Source organism: Felis catus, chromosome F2 (assembly GCF_018350175.1).
Source record: "Felis catus isolate Fca126 chromosome F2, F.catus_Fca126_mat1.0, whole genome shotgun sequence".
NCBI classification, from domain to species: Eukaryota; Metazoa; Chordata; class Mammalia; order Carnivora; family Felidae; genus Felis; species Felis catus.
In genome coordinates this window covers 59634607-59656113 of record NC_058385.1, presented here as the reverse complement: position 1 = coordinate 59656113, position 21507 = coordinate 59634607, and the positions used below count along the sequence as shown (strand labels likewise).

General features: G+C 36.6%; 1 protein-coding gene across 5 annotated transcripts in view; it reads left to right on the top strand.

Annotated features, from left to right (window-relative positions):
• The window catches only part of TRPS1 (transcriptional repressor GATA binding 1), a 258839-nt gene extending 237976 nt beyond the window's left edge, over window positions 1–20863 (top strand). For all 5 annotated transcript variants that reach the window (XM_019823049.3, XM_019823047.3, XM_006943352.5 and 2 more), the window contains 2 exons: window positions 10868–10990; window positions 14245–20863. In XM_019823049.3, the coding sequence (XP_019678608.2) occupies window positions 10868–10990; window positions 14245–15306 (1185 nt within the window). In that variant the 3' untranslated portion in view covers window positions 15307–20863. The remainder of the gene's footprint in view (window positions 1–10867; window positions 10991–14244) is intronic.
• The last annotated feature ends 644 nt before the right edge of the window (window positions 20864–21507 follow it).

The following is a 21507-nucleotide window of genomic DNA, read 5'->3' as shown; positions in this document are numbered from 1 at the left end:
GCTTAGATTTCCCCGTCTGCACAGTGCCTCTGTAATGAAATTATCTGCTCGAGCTTGGTTTTACCCATAGCAGTTACAGAGTTCTCCTTTGAAGATACATCTTCGATTGAGCATTGACATAACATACTAGGCATTTATTGTAACCATTGGAAAGGTGTATTAAAATACCTACAACTTCATGTGTCCCAAGGAATTACAAACCTGCGTAAAAATGAGATAACATTTTAAAAGAAATATTTATAGATTCAAAAATTAAATGAAGTTCAGGTTCATTTTTCTTAGTCCCTCCCCGCCGCCCCCCCCCCCCCCCGGCCCGTGTATTTAAATCCTAGAGGATGCAATAATACAAGTATTTCCAATATAGGCTTATCAAGTATTTAGTCCAAATTGCATATTTGGTGTCAGAGTCTCTTATTGACACACATTTGCAGATCTTTAACTTGGTTCTTAATTGTTTCAAACTTCAGTATATTTAACTGTATTTCCATAATTTGTATGCTGTTAAGGGGAAATAAGCAGCAATCGCTGTCCTTCTGCTGAGCAGACTACACGCTATGTTTTAACATCTGACCTGTACTGTATCCTCTCAACTTGATAGCCTGTAAAAAGTGTTTAGAGTTCAGAATATTTTGGTCTCAGCTGCTCTGTAATGAAATGGAAACTCTACCACACATGGAGAGTATCAAAGTCAACTCCATAGGTTGATGAATAACTTATACTCATATATATATATGTACATATATATGTGTGTACACATATACACATATATACATATATATGTACATATACACATACATATACATATATATGTACATTTATATATATGTATATATATATATATAATAAGGGAACTATTTAAGGGGAAATAATTACAAATATTTTCATATTATTCAAATCTGAGCAATTTATTAAAATAACCTCATCTTTCAGAATTGGCAGTGTTTTTTATTGAATACTGATGATACCACACATTGCAAAAGGTCTCTGCCAGGGAACATACAAGTATATAAAGTAAATCTAGTAAATTGTTATCTGAACATATGTGTTTACAGAGCTTGTCAAAACCCAGCGTCGTTTTTCCTGCCCTATCTCTAGCCAAGACTAATGCAAAAACAGAGATTCTAGTTCACAGCTGTCCTCCCTTGTAACTGGCATTATTAGGAGCTAAGTCAATGGTGTCGACTCATTTCTGCTTTTAAGTGGAGGCTTATTTTACATACATTTTTTTGCCTTTTTTTTTTTTTTTTGAGATGGCAGGATTAAAACATGTGTACTATACCCATCCCCCTTCCCTACCACTACCTCTCCATCAGCCAAATGCTGTGCTCCTCTGGCTATGACTGTATTTATCAACCTCAAAACAGATCGTTGCCATATCTGATCAAGGATGAGTCATTTCTTTCTGGTACTTCAAAACTTGCATAATTTCAATCAGCTGTTATAGGGTGGTTTGAAGAGATAAGTGTTCTTCAAAGCCAAGTTATGGTGAAATATTTTTGGTAAAAATTCCCCAATCACCTTTTTAGTACTAGGGCCTGAAACATAGTTAAAAACTGTGGCTCTTAAGTGAGGGAGACCTGGGTTTGTATTTTAGCCCTACCACTTATCAACTGAGAAAACCTTGCTAGGGCCTCAGTTTTCTCACCTGTAAAGTGGAGGGAATAATAATAACAGTAATAACAACAACAATAATAATAATACCTGTCTCTTAGGATTTTTGTGAACTAAGCCTAAAGTATATAATCCTACATGTAGTAAGTCTTGAGAAATCTTAGATGTGTGATGGTGATTATTAAAGAAGGAACAAGGGAGCCTGAGTGGCTCAGTCACTTAAGTGTCTGTCTGACTCTTGATCTTAGCTCAGGTCATGGTCTCAGGGTCATGAGTTCAAGCCCCATTTTGGGCTCCACACTGGGCATGGAGCCCACTTTAAAAAAAAAACAGAAGGGACAAAAAGTAGTCAAGCAAGAGAATTCTATAGATAATTGATTCAGAAATGGTTTCTAGAATACAGTGTTGTGTTTTTAACTAGACTTAGAGACTACGATGGATTTTTTGACACTAGATAAGTCGACCATTCCCAATCTTTTCACCTCATCAACTAAAGTGGGAGAATAATAATATTAATAATTAAATTATTAATTCAAATTATAGTAAGTATAATTATTTTATATTATTAAATTATAATTATTATATTATATTATTATCAAAATATAACTATAATTATTAAAATATAGATTTTATTAATTTATAATATTAAATTATAATTTTAAATATGTAAATATTAATTATTAAATTTAAATAAATTAAATATTATTTAATAATAATTATTTAAGTATTGATTATAACAATAATTTATTAATAATAATACGGTGGGAGAATAATAATACCTGGTAATTCATTTTGATCTAAACTTGGATAATATATGTTAGAAGTTCTTAACCTTTGGATCTGCAGGCATTCAGATCCATATGAAATCTTTGGATACATTTTGTGAAGGACATTCTTTTGAACAGCCTGAAGTTATTTTACGAACAGTTGACATATTTTTTTCTGGGGAAAGTGTCATAAATTTTATCAAAAGAATGTTAGGAACCATTGAAGAACCATGTGAATGCCGTGAGGATGGAAACACTTTATGGACCAGTTATTATCTGTTAGCTAATATGAAAAGAATTCCTTTTTTTAAAGATTGTATCTTATTTTTTTTAAGTAATTTCTACACCCAACATGGGGCTCGAACTTACAACTGTGAGATCAAGAGTCGTGTGCTCCACTGACTGAGCCAGCCAGGCACTCTAAGAATTCCTGATTATTACATGGTATTTTCTGTTTCTTTCAAAATAACCATCATCATCATCATTACCTATTATAAAGGCAACGCCACATAAGTAATACATAAAATAACTCTATTTGTGTTTTTATTTAAGAGCATGGAAGGTGAACCCTTGCGCTTTAGGTTTATTCTACAACAGATTTCTTCTGTATCATGATCATTTAAGATTTTTATTTTTTATAGTGTGAATAATTTCCATAATAAATGCGTTTACAAAATATATTTACATAAAATGTACAATAAATTTATTAAAACAGGATCAACTATATTCTCACACTGAAGTTTGCTGAAGAGGTGCTAAAATTGTTTAACTGTGCCTCCCTCCAGAAAGCCTTTTTTCTTCCTTTTCAGTGTCAGATGTTGGCACTGGCATGGAAGAAAGTCCCTGTGGAGAAACTCTCCAATGACTGTTGTAGCTGAAGGTGAAAACGGATCCGTGGTGGCAGAAATAGAAGTAGTGAAAGACTTGAGTAGTTCTTTTGACAATAATGACTTTCACGTGGAATGAAAAAAGACAGTGCAGACATAAATTTTCAACCACAGTTTGAGCTGTCTAAATACATATTGCTGTAAAGGCAGAACACTATTACAGAAACAATGTGGGTAGAACTCCAAAGATCTCAGTTTTTCTAGTCCTGGTTCTTAATTTTTTAAAGTAAGTTTATTTTTGACAGAGAGAAAGAGAAAAAGCAAGCCAGGGAGGGTCAGAGAGAGAGAGAGAGAGAGAGAGAATCCCAAGCAGGCTCCACACTGTCAGGACAGAGCCTAATGCGGGGCTCAATCTCAATCTGAGATCATGACCTAAGCGGAAACCGGGAATCAGACGTTTAACCAACTGAGCCACCCAGGCACCCCTCTGGTCCTGGTTCTTTATGTAATTTGGGTATGACACTGGATATTTGGTTGCTCATTTATCAAATATGGGATAAGTCAAAAAATGGAGATGGAGTCCTTCAAACCTTTGTAATGGGTTCTGTGTGTATGTGTGACAAATTTCTAAATTACGCAGATGAACAATTTGAAGTGTGGGATATACATGGAAAAATCTTGATTTTTCTGCTATCTCTCTACACCAATTGCATCTCAGAAGAAATGGAGCTAATGTGTTTGGCACACCAGCATTTCTTGATACCTGGGGCAGCTCCCACATGGTGATGTGTCAGTGCGATCAGTCTTAGGCACATTCATACCTGGGTACAGTGCATGATTGCTCGAGTATGGATTGCCTCATGTCCTGGAACAGAGGCATGTTCTGCTCCTGGCCAGGGATGTGAGCTTAGTTTACACTGGTCTCCATTATCATTGCTGATGTGTTGAGGAAGTGAATTTAATAAGCAGGGTAAACAGGTTTTGTTTCCAAATTCTGAGATAGGATGATTGTAAGATGGGTGCTTGGCTGAACCTTGTAGAGTCTCTTCAGTTTTCTGGCAAGAAATCTGAGGGCAAAGAGGGCTGTTTTAAATCAGGTAGAGACTTGCTGTGCAACCCATTTCAGCTGCACAATTCTTCACAATTCTTTTTAGAACAAAAGTCAGTCAAGATACTGATAACTATTGCTTTGTGTCGGCAGCGTTCTTTCCCTGCTCTTGCTAAAACATTGGGTTGCCTGTGCTTTGGGTAAAATTCTGGCTATTAATTTAAAGGTGTTTGTTGCAAGCCACCATCTGTGTTTAAGTGGTTTTAGGTACTGCGTTCTGTGCATTCTGTAGGGTCTACTGATATGTAGTCAATAGCTGGTGAATCCTCTCTTGGGGAAGATTAGAAGGAGGAAGAGGTGGCCATCTGTGTCACCAAGTGGTAATAACAGTGATGATGACTAAAATGGTAGTCATCGTTTATTCATAATTATTGAATGTCAACTAGATACATGATAATAATATATACATTATTTAACATATCAACTTTTTGGTAGTTCATAAGATAATGTTATTGATTATTATCCTATTATTACAGGGTATTATTCCTTATGGGATAATAAACAAGTATCAACTTGTTTCTGAAATGACTAGACTATTACCCATTTTTGTAAAGGAGCACAGAGAGTAACTTCTCTGATTAGTAGATAACTTTCAGCCTTTAAATGAGATTTATTGGAGTGCCTAGCTGGCTCAGGTGATGGAGCATGTGGCTCTTGATCGTGGGGTTGTAAGTGCAAGCTCCATGTTGGATGTAGAGACTATGTAAAAATAAAATCTTTAGATAGATAGATAGATAGATAGATAGATAGATAGATAGATAAAGGTTTACTGATAGAATGTACTTTGGTTTCTTCAGAAAAGTTTACATATAATTTCCATAAATTAACAATTTTTTAGCACATTCTACTGGAAACCCAGAGAGATGACAGGCCATATTTGTCACATACATCACTGTAACCCCCATTTGTAACATAGTGCCAGGCACATGGTGGACATTCAGTAATTATCCCAAGCTGATTTAATTTAGCATTGAAATTTTATTGCTACAAAATTGTACCAAAAGTTTCTCTTATAGCCATTTGTACATGTCCCTAAAATGAAATTCACAAAAGATTCTTGATATAATAGAATAAACACAGAAATTATTTAAAGAGTTAAAAAATATTTGAGGTATATCTGCACTAACAGCATGTATATTAAATTTCAGATTGATTTGATTTAAAATAGCTAAGATATAAACCATAAAAAATGTGAGTAAATACTCGGCCTATCAAAGCTCGTTACGTAATTACATGGTTTCAGAATAGTTCTTATTCATAGAGCACTAATATAAAGGACCATTTCTGCACAAATTCTTTCACCGATGGAGACTTTAATATCTTGGAGACAAATATGCATGTCTTTAAATATTAAGCCACTTGAATGAATAATTTAGTCAATTAATATTTCTTATTAATCAAATGAAATCAATTCTTTGTTAATAGAATTTGAAAACCTTAATGTTTGTTTTTGGCTGATTTTCAAATAATAATATGAGCAATAAAAACAGCTAAACCAATTTAAAACTTTTCATTTTTTTCTTAAGTCACATCTGGGCTTAGTAACCAACACTTGTACCAAGTCTCAACCCACTGATATATAACTGACTAATGAATTAAGCCCCCCCTAAAAGCAAAACTTGAATCAGAAGCTTTCAGAAAAATTTAATGACAGTGATACCACACAGTGGTTAGCTGTGAACCTATATTAAATTTTTTGTTCGTTTGTTTATTTGTTTGATTAGTTATTTTCTCCTTTATACTTCTTGGTGCACTTCAAAGCAGGAAAAATAATTATGTTGGATTTAAACTGTACTTATATTAAAAGATGGGTGTGTCATTTTCTATTTCAAATCCTAACATGAATGGTTGTCCAAATTCATCATCTAAATTGCTGTTGTGAAAGTCAATATTGTGGTCATAATACATTGAAACAAGTGATCCCGAAGAATTCTCAGTAATTATCATTGAAAAGCATTTGCTAGGCCAGTCATTGGGCTAGCCTCAAAAGTCCTTATAATTAACTGTTTCTGTCATCATCCTTCCTTTTTCACACAGGAAACTATCAGCCAACAGAAATTATATAAAGGCAACACAAATGTGATTGAAAAGTTATAGGCAAACTATAAAACTTGAAGTTAAAAAAAAAAGTTCCTCAGATTGTTGATTCCAGAATTTTCTCTTCAGAAAATTTCAGTTGAGGTGACTTTCTTATTGATATGGGTTTGGGGCCCACCTTCCTTCACTCTTTACTTCAGTTAAGCCCACAAAGTAGAAGAGGCACTTAGAGAAAGCCAAGGGCAGAGAATGTGTGGCTCCCGTGGCTTTAGGTATACAATAGTGCAGCTTCCCCTCGGCCTGAGAGGAGGGGAAGAATCTTGCTAAATATGTCCCTCAGGTACACCACTGGTGTCATCCCCTAGCTACGGATTCCTCTCATGTCTTCTCCACAAGTGACCTTGTGGGACTTGATTCTCCTCTCTCCTGAATAATGTCATGGAGGTATAAGTTATTATTAATTCCTAAAAACAGCTTGTAGAAAAGGAGAAGTAATCTTATTATTTACACACACACATGCACATATAGAGCCATCAGCAACATATGACCATAGTGATTTATATAAAGGAGAGTTGGAGCCTTGTTCTACCTGATTTTGTATCCTCAGGACCTCGCAAGTACCTGGCTTAGACTATTCCTCAAAAATAAGTGTGAAATGTAGGATTGGAAAATTAATTCTCTTGATTTTTCTTTTCTGCAACATCATTAGTCATCTCTGCCTAACTGGAGGTAAATTTGTCAATTCAAATGGGAGACATTTAAAAGAAATATTTTTTTAAAAACATTTTTTTCAAAATAGGAGTGACCTTATGATAAAAAAATAATAGCAGGTAAGATTCATTTCTCTTCCTTTCTCTGCCTTGCCTTTCCTTTCCTTTCCTTTCCTTTCCTTTCCTTTCCTTTCCTTTCCTTTCCTTTCCTTTCCTTTCCTTTCCCTTTCCCTTTCCCTTTCCCTTTCCCTTTCCCCTTCCCTTTCCCTTTCCTTTCCCTTCCCTTCCCTTCCCTTCCCTCCCCTCCCCTTCCCCTCCCCTCGCCTCCCCTCCCCTCTCCTCTCCCCTCCCCTCCCCTCTCCTCTCCCCTCCTTACCTCTCCTCTCTCCTGTTCTTTTAATTCCAGTAGATTATTTTCAACTTATTAATGTTGAGCCTCTCAAGACAGAGCACTGTCCTAGGTGCTTATTACTTAGAATATTTGATGACTGTTAGGAGCCACAACTTCTGTCCTTAACAAACATAGTACAAAGGAGAATGGCAATATATTTTAAAACTCTGTCATGCATGATATACTATGAATGAAATAAAGTCTTCAGTGCCTTTCTTTCCCTTTAACAAGGCCACGCTTGTTCCTAAAAAGTGGGGCAAGAGAGATTTCTATTCTGCCTTCCTTTGGCAACAGACTGCTTCTCTACATTTGGTTGGGCTAAGGATGTTGATAACTTCAAAAGGATGCTTTTTTGTGTCCACCCAGGTTACATTACATGCAGAGGGACCATGTCAGGGCTCTCATCAATGTTATGGTTCAGAGAGGTGTGGAACAGAGATAGCTGTGATCACACAGCTAAGGATACTGTCCACTTATCCCACATTCTCTGCTGCCTCCAGAAATTCCAAGTGGACCAAAAATAAGGTTGTATAGTGCTTACCAAAGGGATAAATTTGTGTAGATGGGAGATAATATGTGAAGTATTTCTCACCTCCCTCCTACTTTCCACCCCCACACAAGTATGCTCCTATTGAATTCTAGGTGTGAACACCTAGATATTTCACTCTGACTCAACTTTCCATTCTCATATTTGATAAGATTGACACAAATGAAATGCATTTGATAATATCCAACTATAGATCTTAAGCATCTCTAAAATGGTCAATAAGTAGATTAAGGAGATGAAAACAAAACTAAAAAAAGTATTTTTCTCTTACAAAAATATAATTGAATCCCTTTGACAAAGAGCTACCTTACTGGGTATTTGCTGTGTCCCTGGCACTGTTTTAATTGCATCCATTTGCCCACATCCTATAGAGGCTCACACTTTAAAGATGGGGAAATTGAAGCTTTGCGAGGTTAAGTGACTTGCCTAAAGTCGCACCTGGAAAAAGGCAGAAACATGTTTTGAATGCAAGTAGTCTGACTCCTAAATCTGATTTTTAACCTCCATGCTATACTGACTCTGGGTAAATGAATCCAGAATACCCCTGATGTCTTTAAAATAAGGTATAGTTTCCCTAAAATATACCTCTTTAGTCGAGCATAAGTGCTCCTTAAAGCAAGATATGCCCATGGAAACCAGTGCTATAATTTTAGGACTTTCCCTCTAACTAATGAAGGGCATTTTCTTTGCAAGAGAATTAAGCACAAAATTGTGCAAGGATTGAAATGCGCTCTGAAACCAGGATTACACCCACTTTGGCATGCTGTGTCAAGCACCCAGGGCATAAGGAAAGAAAAGCAGGCTGGAGTGAATGGTTACACATTCAAATTTGAGCCTCAGCCATATATGTGGGTTAGTTTCCAAATGGACATTTACATTGCCTTTATGTGGATCAAGTTGGTGTTTATTTGCCAAACGTGTTATTTAGATCTAGGAAAAAGATGGCATGGCCCCAGGGGAAGTTTCACAATTATACCCTAACTAGGCTCCCCAACCTACTTCAGATAAAAGGGGCCCCAGAATGTTTGATAAACATAGCATCTAATAGTTCATTCATTTTCAGGAGGGAGCAGTCTCTACTTTTGCAGTAGGTCCCATCTGGGACTTGCGGACTGACACCCAACATTTGTCGTCTCTCTAACCGTGATGTGTTCCTGGTCCTGACTTGGGCAGAGAGGGAGGAAAAGGGGAGCAAGCGATTATCTTTGTGAAAAATCTAGCTTTTATTACATCACCTAAAGTAGCACAACCTGCTACACTAATGAAATCGTGTTCTTGGTTGAAAAGGGCAATTGTTAGCCTGACTTTGTGCACACTAAAAACATTCCCCCAATCTTGTTAAATTATTGCTCTCATTTCAGATTTTTATAGCTGTGCAGCTTACCAGCCCTCATTTCTTTACGTTTCATTCATTTTCCTTGTATTGATGATTAATGGAGGATGTCGAATGTTAGAGTGAGCAGGCATCAGCAATTGCAAGATCATAATTAGTTTAGCTGACGAGGGCCTCTGATAGCACTTGCATCTGGATGGAAAAATTACCCTATAGGGAACTGGCTGCTCACCAGGTCTTTTTAGTGATACATTGTGAAACACCCGATGAATCAAATGCCCTTTCAATGCCAAGAAAGTGTTCCAGTCTTGAAGCCAAAATTATGTCTGCAGAAAGCTTTCCATTTGAAATGTATCAGAGTACAATTATAACCATTGTATTTTCTTGGCAAGAATACCACTCGTCTACAGTATGGACTCAAGTTAAATAAATTGCCTAAATTTTATGAATCCCTGAAATTTTGACTTATGGTATTTGTAATTCTAAATTTATAACAAACTAGGGTTCCAGCAAGACTTTTTCCACTCCTTATCTAACGTGAATATTTTATCATTAAAGGCTTCACTTCCTAGAGAAAGGAGAGCGAAGTTGCAATTCAGGCTGTCTTTTTTTGTAGCAAGAGCATTTCATTTCCTGCCTGTTCGCGTTTGCGCCTACAAACACAGCCTGACTTTTGTTTCAATGAGTTTAATGGAATCATTACTTGATAGCAAGAATGGAACAAGCAATGCTAATTATCTACGTTTAAATATTCCTAGATTATTTTTGAATCTGGTGATTACGGAATTCAGCCCACTAAAATCAATTTGTATTCGGAAACGCTTGTGATTTCCAAGTCTGAGGCAAATGAAATAAACAGCCATTGATGGGACTATGTTGTCTGGCTTAAGCAGGCACCTCATAAGGGTTCTCAGTAACACTGTACTTCTAGTTGGCACAAGTTTATACTGGTCCCCTCAGCTTTGGGAAGTCGAGGGTGTTCTCTTTCAAAGTTTACAATTGCACACCAAAAACTAGAACTGAGTGTGCTATACTCTCTTCATACTTGCGTTGCATGAATGACATACAAAAAGACACAAATCAGGTTTAATTTTAAACGGTTCACATGCCACATTTATTATAAGCTGGACTATATGTTAAAGCTCAGGTAGCATGTGGTCCCCCCTTTCTAAAGTGTATTGAACATATTGCCAGGTTCTGTCTTTTGACTTTTGTTTTGACACTTTTAAAAGGTATATTTTAGGGTTCAGCATTTAGGAGCCGTCATTAAAGGCACAAAACCCAAAGTTCAAAAAGTTAAAGCTGTTTCTGTGAAAAGCCTTTGGTGTTGCACACACCTCATCCATCACTGTAGGGTTAATTATAATGAAAATCAGTGGTGCCTATTAAACACAATTGAACCTGACCTCATTATGGGCAGTGTGGTTTTATACTGTCATTGTTGCTAGTCTAAAGACAAAACTCCTGGGTTGATTTGGTCTAACTCCACTGATCATGTGACTCACCTCTGACCTTGTGTTTTTTTCCCTGTTTCAGAGGCGTAGAGGCTCGGGTGTTTTTTGTGCCAATTGCTTGACCACAAAGACCTCTCTCTGGCGAAAGAATGCAAATGGCGGATATGTATGCAACGCGTGTGGCCTCTACCAGAAGCTTCACTCGGTAAGAACTTGTTAGACTGTTTGAGGAAAAGCTTTTTAAAGCAGCCTGGTCTGTGGTGTGATGGCTTGCAATGCCTGCTCCCGCAGAGTTTAATACAGTCACTTTGAGAACACATGTGATTTATGGTGAAATGGCCTTGAGTGTTATGGGGAGATACATTTGAGATCATTAGCAATGCATTATGCTTCTTTTGATATAAAAGAGGAAAATGATTGATTTCTGGGAACTTTTTGTAACAGGTAGTCAAACTAGTGGTTATCAGACTTTGGTGAAATTAGTTTAGGCAGAAAGGAGAAACCTTAAAAGTTCAAAACTATGTAAAAAATGTATACTCGTATAAAATATAGGGCAGGGAAAGGGTGCTTATGTTCAGCTTAACTTCAGAATTTGCAGTTGTCATCTTGGCCTCTTTGGGGGCTGGAAGTCAGGCGCGTTCAGAAGAGTGGTTCTGAACTAGGAGCCACCAACACCAGGTAAACCTCTTAGGTTCTTCCGATAGACTTATTCCAGTGAGGCGTCTGAGGGCTTGAACAGCACACATCCCAGCTAGAGTAAGGTGTGAAGATGCTTTGTGTTTTCAGATCTCTGGCTGACTTCTTTCTGTGCCTCACTGAGGTCCTTCCGGTCCTTTCTTGTCAGATTTTAGTTAGAATCCTAGAATAAAGTTTAAACTCACAAATTCCCCCCTCTATCTGTGTGTGTGACTTCCCGAAGGATTTTTTTTTTTAGTTTAGAAAGTTTATCTGCTGACAAGAACTGCCTTTAAAAATAGGAATACCCCACTTAGTAAACAGAAATCTATTTCCCTCTGCCTTTTTCATTTTGTTTGGCATTTTACCATAGCTCGTAGCACAGCCAATGAATAAATTACAGCTACAGGGAATACGGTTTTAGACAAAACGTCCTCATAAATGAACCATTGGAAGCACTCTTTAAAAAATGCATGCTGCCAACAATACTAATTGGTGGTAAACTGTAAAACCTTAGTTATTACATATAGCCAGCAGAAAGATTCTCCCCACCACCACCACATCAACTTACTTTTTCTACACCTTCACCATTTAAACACAGCAATAAGCTTTCATTTAATGAGCACTGACATTAATGATTTTAATTGAACTCTGGCCAATCATAGGCCAAGAATTAATTAAACCACTGCTCTTCCAGGTTATGATAATTTAACAACTATGATATAAAGTAAACTCTTTTTTATAATTATTTTAATATTCATCTCTCCAGAGACAAGATGTGTTCAGTTTTGAGGTTTTTTTTTAAATCATAAATTTAAATACATAAAGGTTATGCTCACATCCATGTCAAAGACTGTTACAGAAGTTACAAAGATTATAAAAGGGTACAAATGCAAATTTCCGGTTTCCTTACAAGATATAGATTAAATACTGCATATTTCCGTAATACAAATATGAGCTCTTTAGAAACCTGAACACTCTCAACAAATGAATATGGTATATCCAAGGGATGTGGAATTTTCATCCTGAAACCAGTAATTGAATTGTCAGCAACAAGTGTGTTATCTTTCTTGCCTTCAAAATGCCTCTGTGACAATAGAAACATTCCAAAAAGGATTTAGACCCAGATCTTGTTTAACATGTAAAAGATACTCTCTTGCATTCAAGTGCATTCTTTCTAGGAATTATTCACAAATTACTATATATATATACACATATATATATAATATATATAAACACACACACATATATATTCATATTCTATGTAGAAATGATTTGCTGATTTAAGTAATCTTTTAGAAAAATCAGGTTTTAGCCACTTAAAGGTTTCCCTAGGGGCGCCTGGGTGGCTCAGTCAGTTTGGCATCCGACTCCGGCTCAGGTCATGATCTTGCAGTTTGTGAGCTCGAGCCCCATATTGGGCTCTGTGCTGACAGCTCAGAGCCTACAGCCTGTTTCGAATTCTGTGTCTCCCTTTCTGTCTACCCCTCCCCTGCTCATACTCTGTCTCTCTCTGTTTCTCAAAAATAAATAAATGTTTTATAAAATTAAAAAAAAAATTTCCCTAAATTTTCATCTATAAATATGCATTAATTTATTAAACTTATTCTTTTGATTTTATAAATCAAAGAGCTCTTTACTACAAGTAAAGTTATTAGTATAGTCTTGTCTATAGAGTTTAGTCCTATAATCTTAAATACCAATCATAAAGTGCTTAACCTGAATAAAAACCAACCTGAGTGAAAGCATTCGATCTGAGCACAGAGTAGAATGACGTATCAGGTATTTGAACCAAAGCTACAAAGGAATTTGTATTTTCACCAGAAAACAAATGCTTCACCTGTTAACAAGTAAAATCTTCTGTAGTGATTATGCATGTAAAATACTATTAAACAAGGAGAAATAAAAGTGAGAGGTTAAGAAAAAGTCTCCCACTGATATGGCTTTGATTACCTGATGTCTTTCTTCATGATTCTGTTCATTTGTCTTTGATTATTTATGCTGTGATATTTAGCTTTATATCCACACTCACAGTTATTTAGAAGAATGCATGTATTGGTCAGCTCAGGCTACCATGACAAGATACCATAGATTGAGTGGCTTAGACAACAGAATGTATTTTTACACAGTTCTGGATTCTGGAGGCTAGAGGTCTGAGGTCAGAGGATCAGTGTGGTTGGGTCCTGTTTGGAGCACTCTCTTCCTGGCTTACAGAAAGCCACCTTCTATGTCCTCATCTATCCTTATCTGCCTCCTAAAGACCATGTCTCCAGCTACAGGCACATGGCCGGGTAGAGCTGTAACATACGAATGAGGGGACCCAGTTCAGCCTGTAGCAATGTATAATTTTTCCACAGTTGTCAATAAAGGCTATCGCCCATGTTCCTGTATTGACACCTTAGTGCATGACTCAGAAGTTGAGAAATATTTCAGAAAAATCACGTTTCTTCAAGTAACTTTCGACACAGTTTTATCACTCAGTGCTGCAATTCCAAAATCTATTGAGTTTGGAAAAGCTGTTTTTAAGTAGATTAAAGTTTTCAGTCCTCCCTGCGAAGTTGGACATGATTTAATTAGGCTAAAATAGTGTGCTTTGGTTACTCCCTCTGATCCCGCTTAGGGCAAAAGGAGGAGATTTAGTAAATCTATAACATAAAGTCTACCCTTGCTTTGAACTTAAGCGTGGTTCATATTTGTGAGGAATTGTTAATGCATTTTAATGCATTTTTTTTAATGTTTTCCTTTTATGTGTTGTGTGTGTGTGTGTGTGTGTTTTCTCTGCAGACTCCCAGGCCTTTAAACATCATTAAACAAAACAACGGTGAGCAGATTATTAGGAGAAGGACAAGAAAGCGCCTTAACCCAGAGGCACTTCAGGCTGAGCAGCTCAACAAACACCAGAGGGGTGGCAGTGAGGAGCAGGTCAACGGAAGCCCCTTAGAGAGGAGGTCAGAAGATCATTTAACTGAAGGTCACCAGAGAGAAATTCCGCTCCCTAGCCTGAGTAAATACGAAGCCCAGGGTTCATTGACTAAAAGCCATTCTGCTCAGCAGCCAGTCCTGGTCAGCCAAACTCTGGATATTCACAAAAGGATGCAACCTTTGCACATTCAGATAAAAAGTCCTCAGGAAAGTACTGGAGACCCAGGAAATAGTTCATCCGTATCAGAAGGGAAAGGAAGTTCTGAGAGAGGCAGTCCCATAGAGAAGTACATGAGACCTGCGAAACACCCGAATTACTCACCACCAGGCAGCCCTATTGAAAAGTACCAGTACCCCCTTTTCGGACTTCCCTTTGTACATAATGACTTCCAGAGTGAAGCTGACTGGCTGCGGTTCTGGAGTAAATATAAGCTCTCCGTTCCTGGGAATCCGCACTACTTGAGTCATGTGCCTGGCCTACCAAATCCTTGCCAAAACTATGTGCCTTATCCCACCTTCAATCTGCCTCCTCATTTTTCAGCTGTTGGATCAGACAATGACATTCCTCTCGATTTGGCGATCAAGCATTCCAGACCTGGGCCAACTGCAAACGGTGCCTCCAAGGAGAAAACGAAGGCACCATCAAGTGTAAAAAGTGAAGGTCCCTTGAATGTAGTAAAAACAGAGAAAGTTGATAGAAGTACTCAAGATGAACTTTCCACAAAATGTGTGCACTGTGGCATTGTCTTTCTGGATGAAGTGATGTATGCTTTGCATATGAGTTGCCATGGTGACAGTGGACCTTTCCAGTGCAGCATATGCCAGCACCTTTGCACGGACAAATATGACTTCACAACTCATATCCAGAGGGGCCTGCATAGGAACAATGCACAAGCGGAAAAAAATGGAAAACCTAAAGAGTAAAACCTTAGCACTTAGCACAATTAAATAGAAATAGGTTTTCTTGATGGGAATTCAATAGCTTGTAATGTCTTATGAAGACCTATTAAAAAAATACTTCATAGAGCCTGCCTTATCCAACATGAAATTCCCTTCTTTTATTCTTTCTTTTGATGAGTAGGTTACCAAGATTAAAAAGTGAGACAAATGGTCAGTGAGAAACAAACGAAAAAAAAATGGAAGATGGTAAATAGTCATGTTTTAGAACCTAGCAAGTCAGAACCATCTTGGCGAATGTGTACTGTGGAAACGGTCCATAAGAAGTATCTCCAGACTCTATTATGTTTGTAAAGGAAGAGATCAAAGCTATCTCGAATTTGAAAGGGTTTACAGATTATGATACTAATGCAGTATTGGGCTGGCCATTGGTCCATTTGTTCATCAACCCATAAATTGTTGCCTAAATTTAGAAGTATCATGAAATCCTAGGCAGATGAGGAGAAATCTAATCTCCAGGACAGTGAAAGGAAAATGGCGCCTCTTACATCAGTCTCCTCTCATTGACGGTGTTTCGGATTTAGACCTAGAAATGTGAGCTGTGGTTAGGCTTGGTGAGAGAGCAGCGAGGAAAGTGACAGACGGTGGCACAGTGATTTGGGCCAGCCCTGCCTGTACATACACATGCACACCCTCTCTGATATTTTTGTCCTTTAGATGTTCAGATACTCCTTTCAAAAACAGTCCTTTCATTTGCAGTTTAGGTTCATTTTGTCCCAATATATATGCCTTTTTAAAAACAGTGCCCTCAGTGCTTATGTAGTAATTCTTTTCTTTAGCCAGATATTCCTATCTTGTATGTGATGAAGCAGTTTGGATTTGTTTTTTTTTTAAGCCTCCTCTTGGTCACCGATCTCACTTGGCACATTGTAACTAAAGGGATCCCCCTCAGTTCAAAAGATTCGATGGATATAAAAGTTCAGACCATGGGCTTAACTTGTTCAGAATACATGGTATTTCTCCATAAGGTAACCTGCTGTATTTTATTTATTTCCTTTTGGTTAAATATAATTTCCAAACTTTGTGGCCAGGCAGCGTCTAAGGTTACGTTACCACAGACTGATAGTTGGTATATGTACCAGTCACTCCCTTCATTAGATTTATACAGGTTTAGTTAAGTAGCATTAAATAGGATTCTTAGAAGTATATCTTCATAGTACTTTTAATACTTCAGGCTTTGTAAAACTATCCATGAAGGGAAAACTCCTCAGCATAACTGCTCAGGGAAATAGGGCTAAATAACTAAACATTAAATAATTGGTTAAAGGTGCTGTTAGTCGAGCCTCAATGCTTGCTACAAGGATGTATGTACAAGGACTGACTTTAATAATTTGCATTATATTGTCCCAACCAGTAGTTTATTTTTTGCCACGGAGATGTAGAAGATATTACAAGCTACTGGATGCACTGTCAGATTAACTTATTTCATTAAAGAAGTTGGGAGAACAAATAGGAAAAAAAAAACTTATTTTTCTAGTAAATATTAATGTATTACATTTCAAATAATGGTGCCTGACATATTGAATAATTATTTTCTACAGTGTACGTATGCAACAAAGATATTCCATCATGCATTAGAGTCAGTTCTGGCTCTGCCTAGCTGTTTACATTTGCAAATGTAGCAAACAAGGAAATGAAGCAACTATTTCTATTGCGGTAGATATCTTTTGTGTGTGTGTGTGTGTGCATTAAAGTTGTAAACGGTAACATGAAACAAATGAAAGTTCTTGATATAATGGTATGGAAAACAAGAAGGAAATGAAAATATTTTTATGCCTACTTAGGAAAAAAAAGGGTAGCACTATTCATTCCAAGTACTTTCTTTTTTTTAATTTTTAAGCTCTTAACTCACATTGTTATGCTTAAAATGATAAACATATATCCTCTTTTTATTGCTTTGTCTATGTTTCAGATGAAACATTTCAGAAATTATTTTGATAAGTGCTGCTGGAACCCGCAGCACTGATGTTTTTATTGCGTTCTGTAGCCGCATTTGCACTCATTTTTACATAATTCCCAGTCGCTTTGTTATTGTTTGTGTTTTGTTTGGGTTTTGTTTCTTTTTCCCAGTGCCAGGTCTTTGTTTCTTAAAGTTGGATGGCAGGTAGAGTTCAACCAGTTTGTGACTGTCGTAGTGAATGAAGTTAAAATGTCTTTTTGATGTGTTGTCATTTCCATTCTTGCATTTTTTTTTGTTTGTTTTCATGTAAAAAAAAAAAAAGGAGAGAAAGAGACAGAAAAAAGAAATCAGGACTAAGCCTTCAGCTTCAGTTTCATTTTTAAAGGGCCCTATTCTGGTCTCACCTGTCCAGCTCTGATATTCACATAAACTGAAATGAGGAGGTGGAATGAGAAGTTCTAACATTCAAATTATGTGATGAGAATTTTATCTTTCTTAGGAATTTCAATGAATGCATCTCAAAATGTATAGGCAGACTTGAGAGGTGGCCATGAAAGATCTCAGAAAGAGAGGAGATTTCCCAAACAACGAAACAATGTTTCATTTTCATTTTCTTAGTAAAAGGACTTAGTAACGAAGTGCACTGTGGCAATCCTTCAGCAACATTACACGTGGACTGCTCAAATCAGTAAAATGCCAGAAGTTTGGTTAACTTGGGTATGACTTTTTGGGCAAAGCTACTCGGTAAACAATTTCTCCAGTGTGTCGGACACAAACAGGTTGTTCATTTTTGGCATGTATTCCTTCTGTTTTTTGTTTTTGTTTTCTTTTTTCAACTGATTTTTGTTTTCTCAAGACAGACATAGTAGTAACGATTAGCATTGGAAAATACATATCACTATTCTTGAAATATTTATGGTCAGTCTACTTTTGGTAGAATATTCTTGGATAGCATTGACACGATAGATCTTCTTCCATATTCTTTTATTATTGATTATTTTATTTTCATTTTTGTTTTCATTATTATACATATTTTGATGGAGAAGAGGTTGGGCTTTTTTTAAAAAGATGAAAACTTACTGTGACACTAAAATACCCCCTGTTTTTTGACTTCTGAAAGCCTTTGTTCCATCTCACAAAATATATTACAAAAGTGGTTGGTTGTTATTTTAATTTGGTTTTAAGGTTTCCAAATGATTTTGCCTTAAAATGTGCTATTAAATGAGCTATTTAGGTACTTATCCTTTTTTTTTAAGGACTTTCAAGATGATTTAGGATTTTCCCCTCTTGGAAAAGGCTTCCCCTATGATGAAAACTATATGCCAGCTAAAATTGTATACCATTGAAAAACTGTAAGTCTTTTGAAATTACTTGTCTCTATTTTGAATCAAGTTTTGGGTCAAATTTTAGGTCAGGACCAGCTCATGCATTCATTCTTCCTTTTCTTACTCTTTCTTTCTTCCTCTCTCACCCATATATTCATACTGTTGTTTGGGATAGAAAAATCATGAGCCAGCCCACCTTGGAAGGATGTGGATTGAGAGACACTACAGGACTCTAAGTGTATGAGAAAAGGATGGAGCTCTAAACCTTAACATGTTAACTCTGTAGTTCAAAAGGAAAAGAGTGTGCCCATTCTTTCTACATGACATATTGAGATGTTCTTTTAAAAAATCAACTTTTAAGATAGTGATGTTTTATTCTAAACTGTTCTCTTTTAGTAAAGGTAGATTTTAGAAAACAAGCATGGGGATTCTTTTCTAAGGTAATATTAATGAGAAGAAAAAAAAAGTGATTATCTTTAACAGCTCTTTGTTGAAGCCTGTGGTAGCACATTATGTTTATGATTGCACATGTGCACATAATCTATTATGATCCAATGCAAATACAGCTCCAAAATATTAAATGTATATATATTTTAAAATGCCTGAGGATATACATTTTTCTCAATAAATCGAAAAGTATCAATACTGCTATTAAAATAATTATTAGCCTTCTGCTGTTGTGGCTGCAAAACATCACAAGGTGACCTGTCTTGAGACTTCTGAACTGCCTGCCTATTTAGTTAGTGAACATTAGCGCAATTCTAGAGTGGGGATATCTGTCATCCAGTGGTGGAAACATGGAGTAAAGAAGCTGGTGGTCAGTTTCTGTACTGTATGCCAGCCTTTTCCCTACAGTTTACATGAGCTCACGGTTTTTGGGTTGAGGGTCATGGCAAAAAATGCAAGGCATCTTTGGTAAGCAAGTAGGTGAGAGCTTGCTGACTGTCCCTAGATCACAGGAGAAAATGGTGGACTTGAAATTCAACCAGAATATGAAACAAAATATGCTAACCAAAGGTAGGTAGTGTCAGGTGGAATTCTATGAGTAGGCAGCTGTAAATGAGAAAAGGTAGAAAGACATGCATTGGGACTTTGAAGGGCTGGGTTATTTTCCAAAAGAAAGACTTGGCCAAGGGCAGAGGGATGGCTTATTTGGAGAGCACTTCCTTTTGGTTTTCCATTACTGTTTCATAGCTGATTCACACGTTCCTGATAGCGGTGCAATTGTTGAGAAATCATCCACAATTATTTGCAGTAATTAAGACCTCTGAAAGATGCTAGGGCAGAAGTGTATGAAGTCAGGAATGAAGAAAATGTGAAATTCAACATTGATCCACACATGGAAACTGGATAATTTGTGGTTCTCTTGAAAGGAAAGGTAGAGCTGTAAGCTTCACTCCGTCCTACACCAGAGAAAAGCGAGAGTAATTTTACATGGAAATAACGTATAGCCTTCATCAGAGAAGATGGTCCTTCAGGACCCATAAGTCCCCAAACTGGATCCTGATTCTACCCCTGGTTGTTTTTCGTTATATGACCTGCAGCAAATCACTTTTTCTTTTCGTTCCTCAGGTTCCTCACCTGTAAAATGGAAAAAAAATATATTAATAATAATATTAATAATAATAATAATAATAATGGTAATGTAGTACTTGTTTTGTAAAGCACTTTGAGATCCTTGGTTGAAAGGCACCATGAGAATGCCAAGTATTATTATATGGCCAAGGGGCTTATTTAAACTCTCAGTTCCCAAGGGCCAGAAAAGGTTGGGGTCATGTTTCTTAAAAAGATGAGCTGTAAATATCATACCAGGCAGCCTATAGTGTTGACTATGAAGAGGCAAAACTATTACAAGGCTGATAAAACCATAGTTTCTTAATGGCTACCAACAAGGCAAATATCACAGTAAGAAATGCCAAATTCCTTAGGGTGGACTGTTTGACAACATGGAATTGGGGGGGGGGGTGGGACGGGGTTGGGAAACATCTCAAAATGCCAATGTAAAATTAACTTACAGCAATATTCACCAGCAGAAAATGTCTTTCATATGGAATGATTTCATGTTGCTAAGAAAAAATTCAATTTGTAGTCCTGATTTGAATATTAGAATGTTGGCTATAATAGTCTGTTCTTACAACACATGGAATTTTTTTTGTTTTATTTAATTTTGTTTTCATAGTGCATGTTCATTTCTACTCACAAACATGTTCTTGGTGTATTTCTTATGCAAACAATCTTCAGGCAGCAAAGATGTCTGTTACATCTAAACTTGAATAATAAAGTTTTACCACCAGTTATATATAATGGCGTTGGTATGGTTTATATGGGTTCACTTTCATGCACGTAGAAATAGGAAACACAGACCATTGTGACATATAGACAGGCTCTGATGAGTTGAGATGGTGAAATCAAATCACCATTCTCAAAAATAAGACTAAGATTGAAAGGTCCTGGAGTCTCTCAGCTTGTTTTGCTTTGCCTTTTTTTCTTTCTTTAACCAATCTTTTACTGATAGATCTTGTATAAAAGAAAAAATATATATACTAGTTTATTGAGGAGGGTTAACAATAAAAATTGTGTTTATTTCAAAAACATTTATTAAGTATTGAGTGTTGAGTATTGGGTAATGATTGTTTTACGATATATAAAAACTGCGTTTGAAGTTTAACTTTGATTCATTTCAGTGTACCCACATATGATGTGAAGATCCTGATAATCTCCATAAATTCATATTAATATGTTAATATATGACACACATTGTTTGCTTAAAATGAAATTAATCAGAGGAGGGTTCCTAAAAGATGATTTTGAAAGAGGGAAGCGGCAAAAGCAATCAGAAACCCAGGTAGGAAAATGACATGGGTAAATTCACCTAAGTGTTTTTTTGTTTGTTTTTTTTAAGTTTATTTATTTATTTAGAGAGAGGGTGAGAGCCCGTGAGCA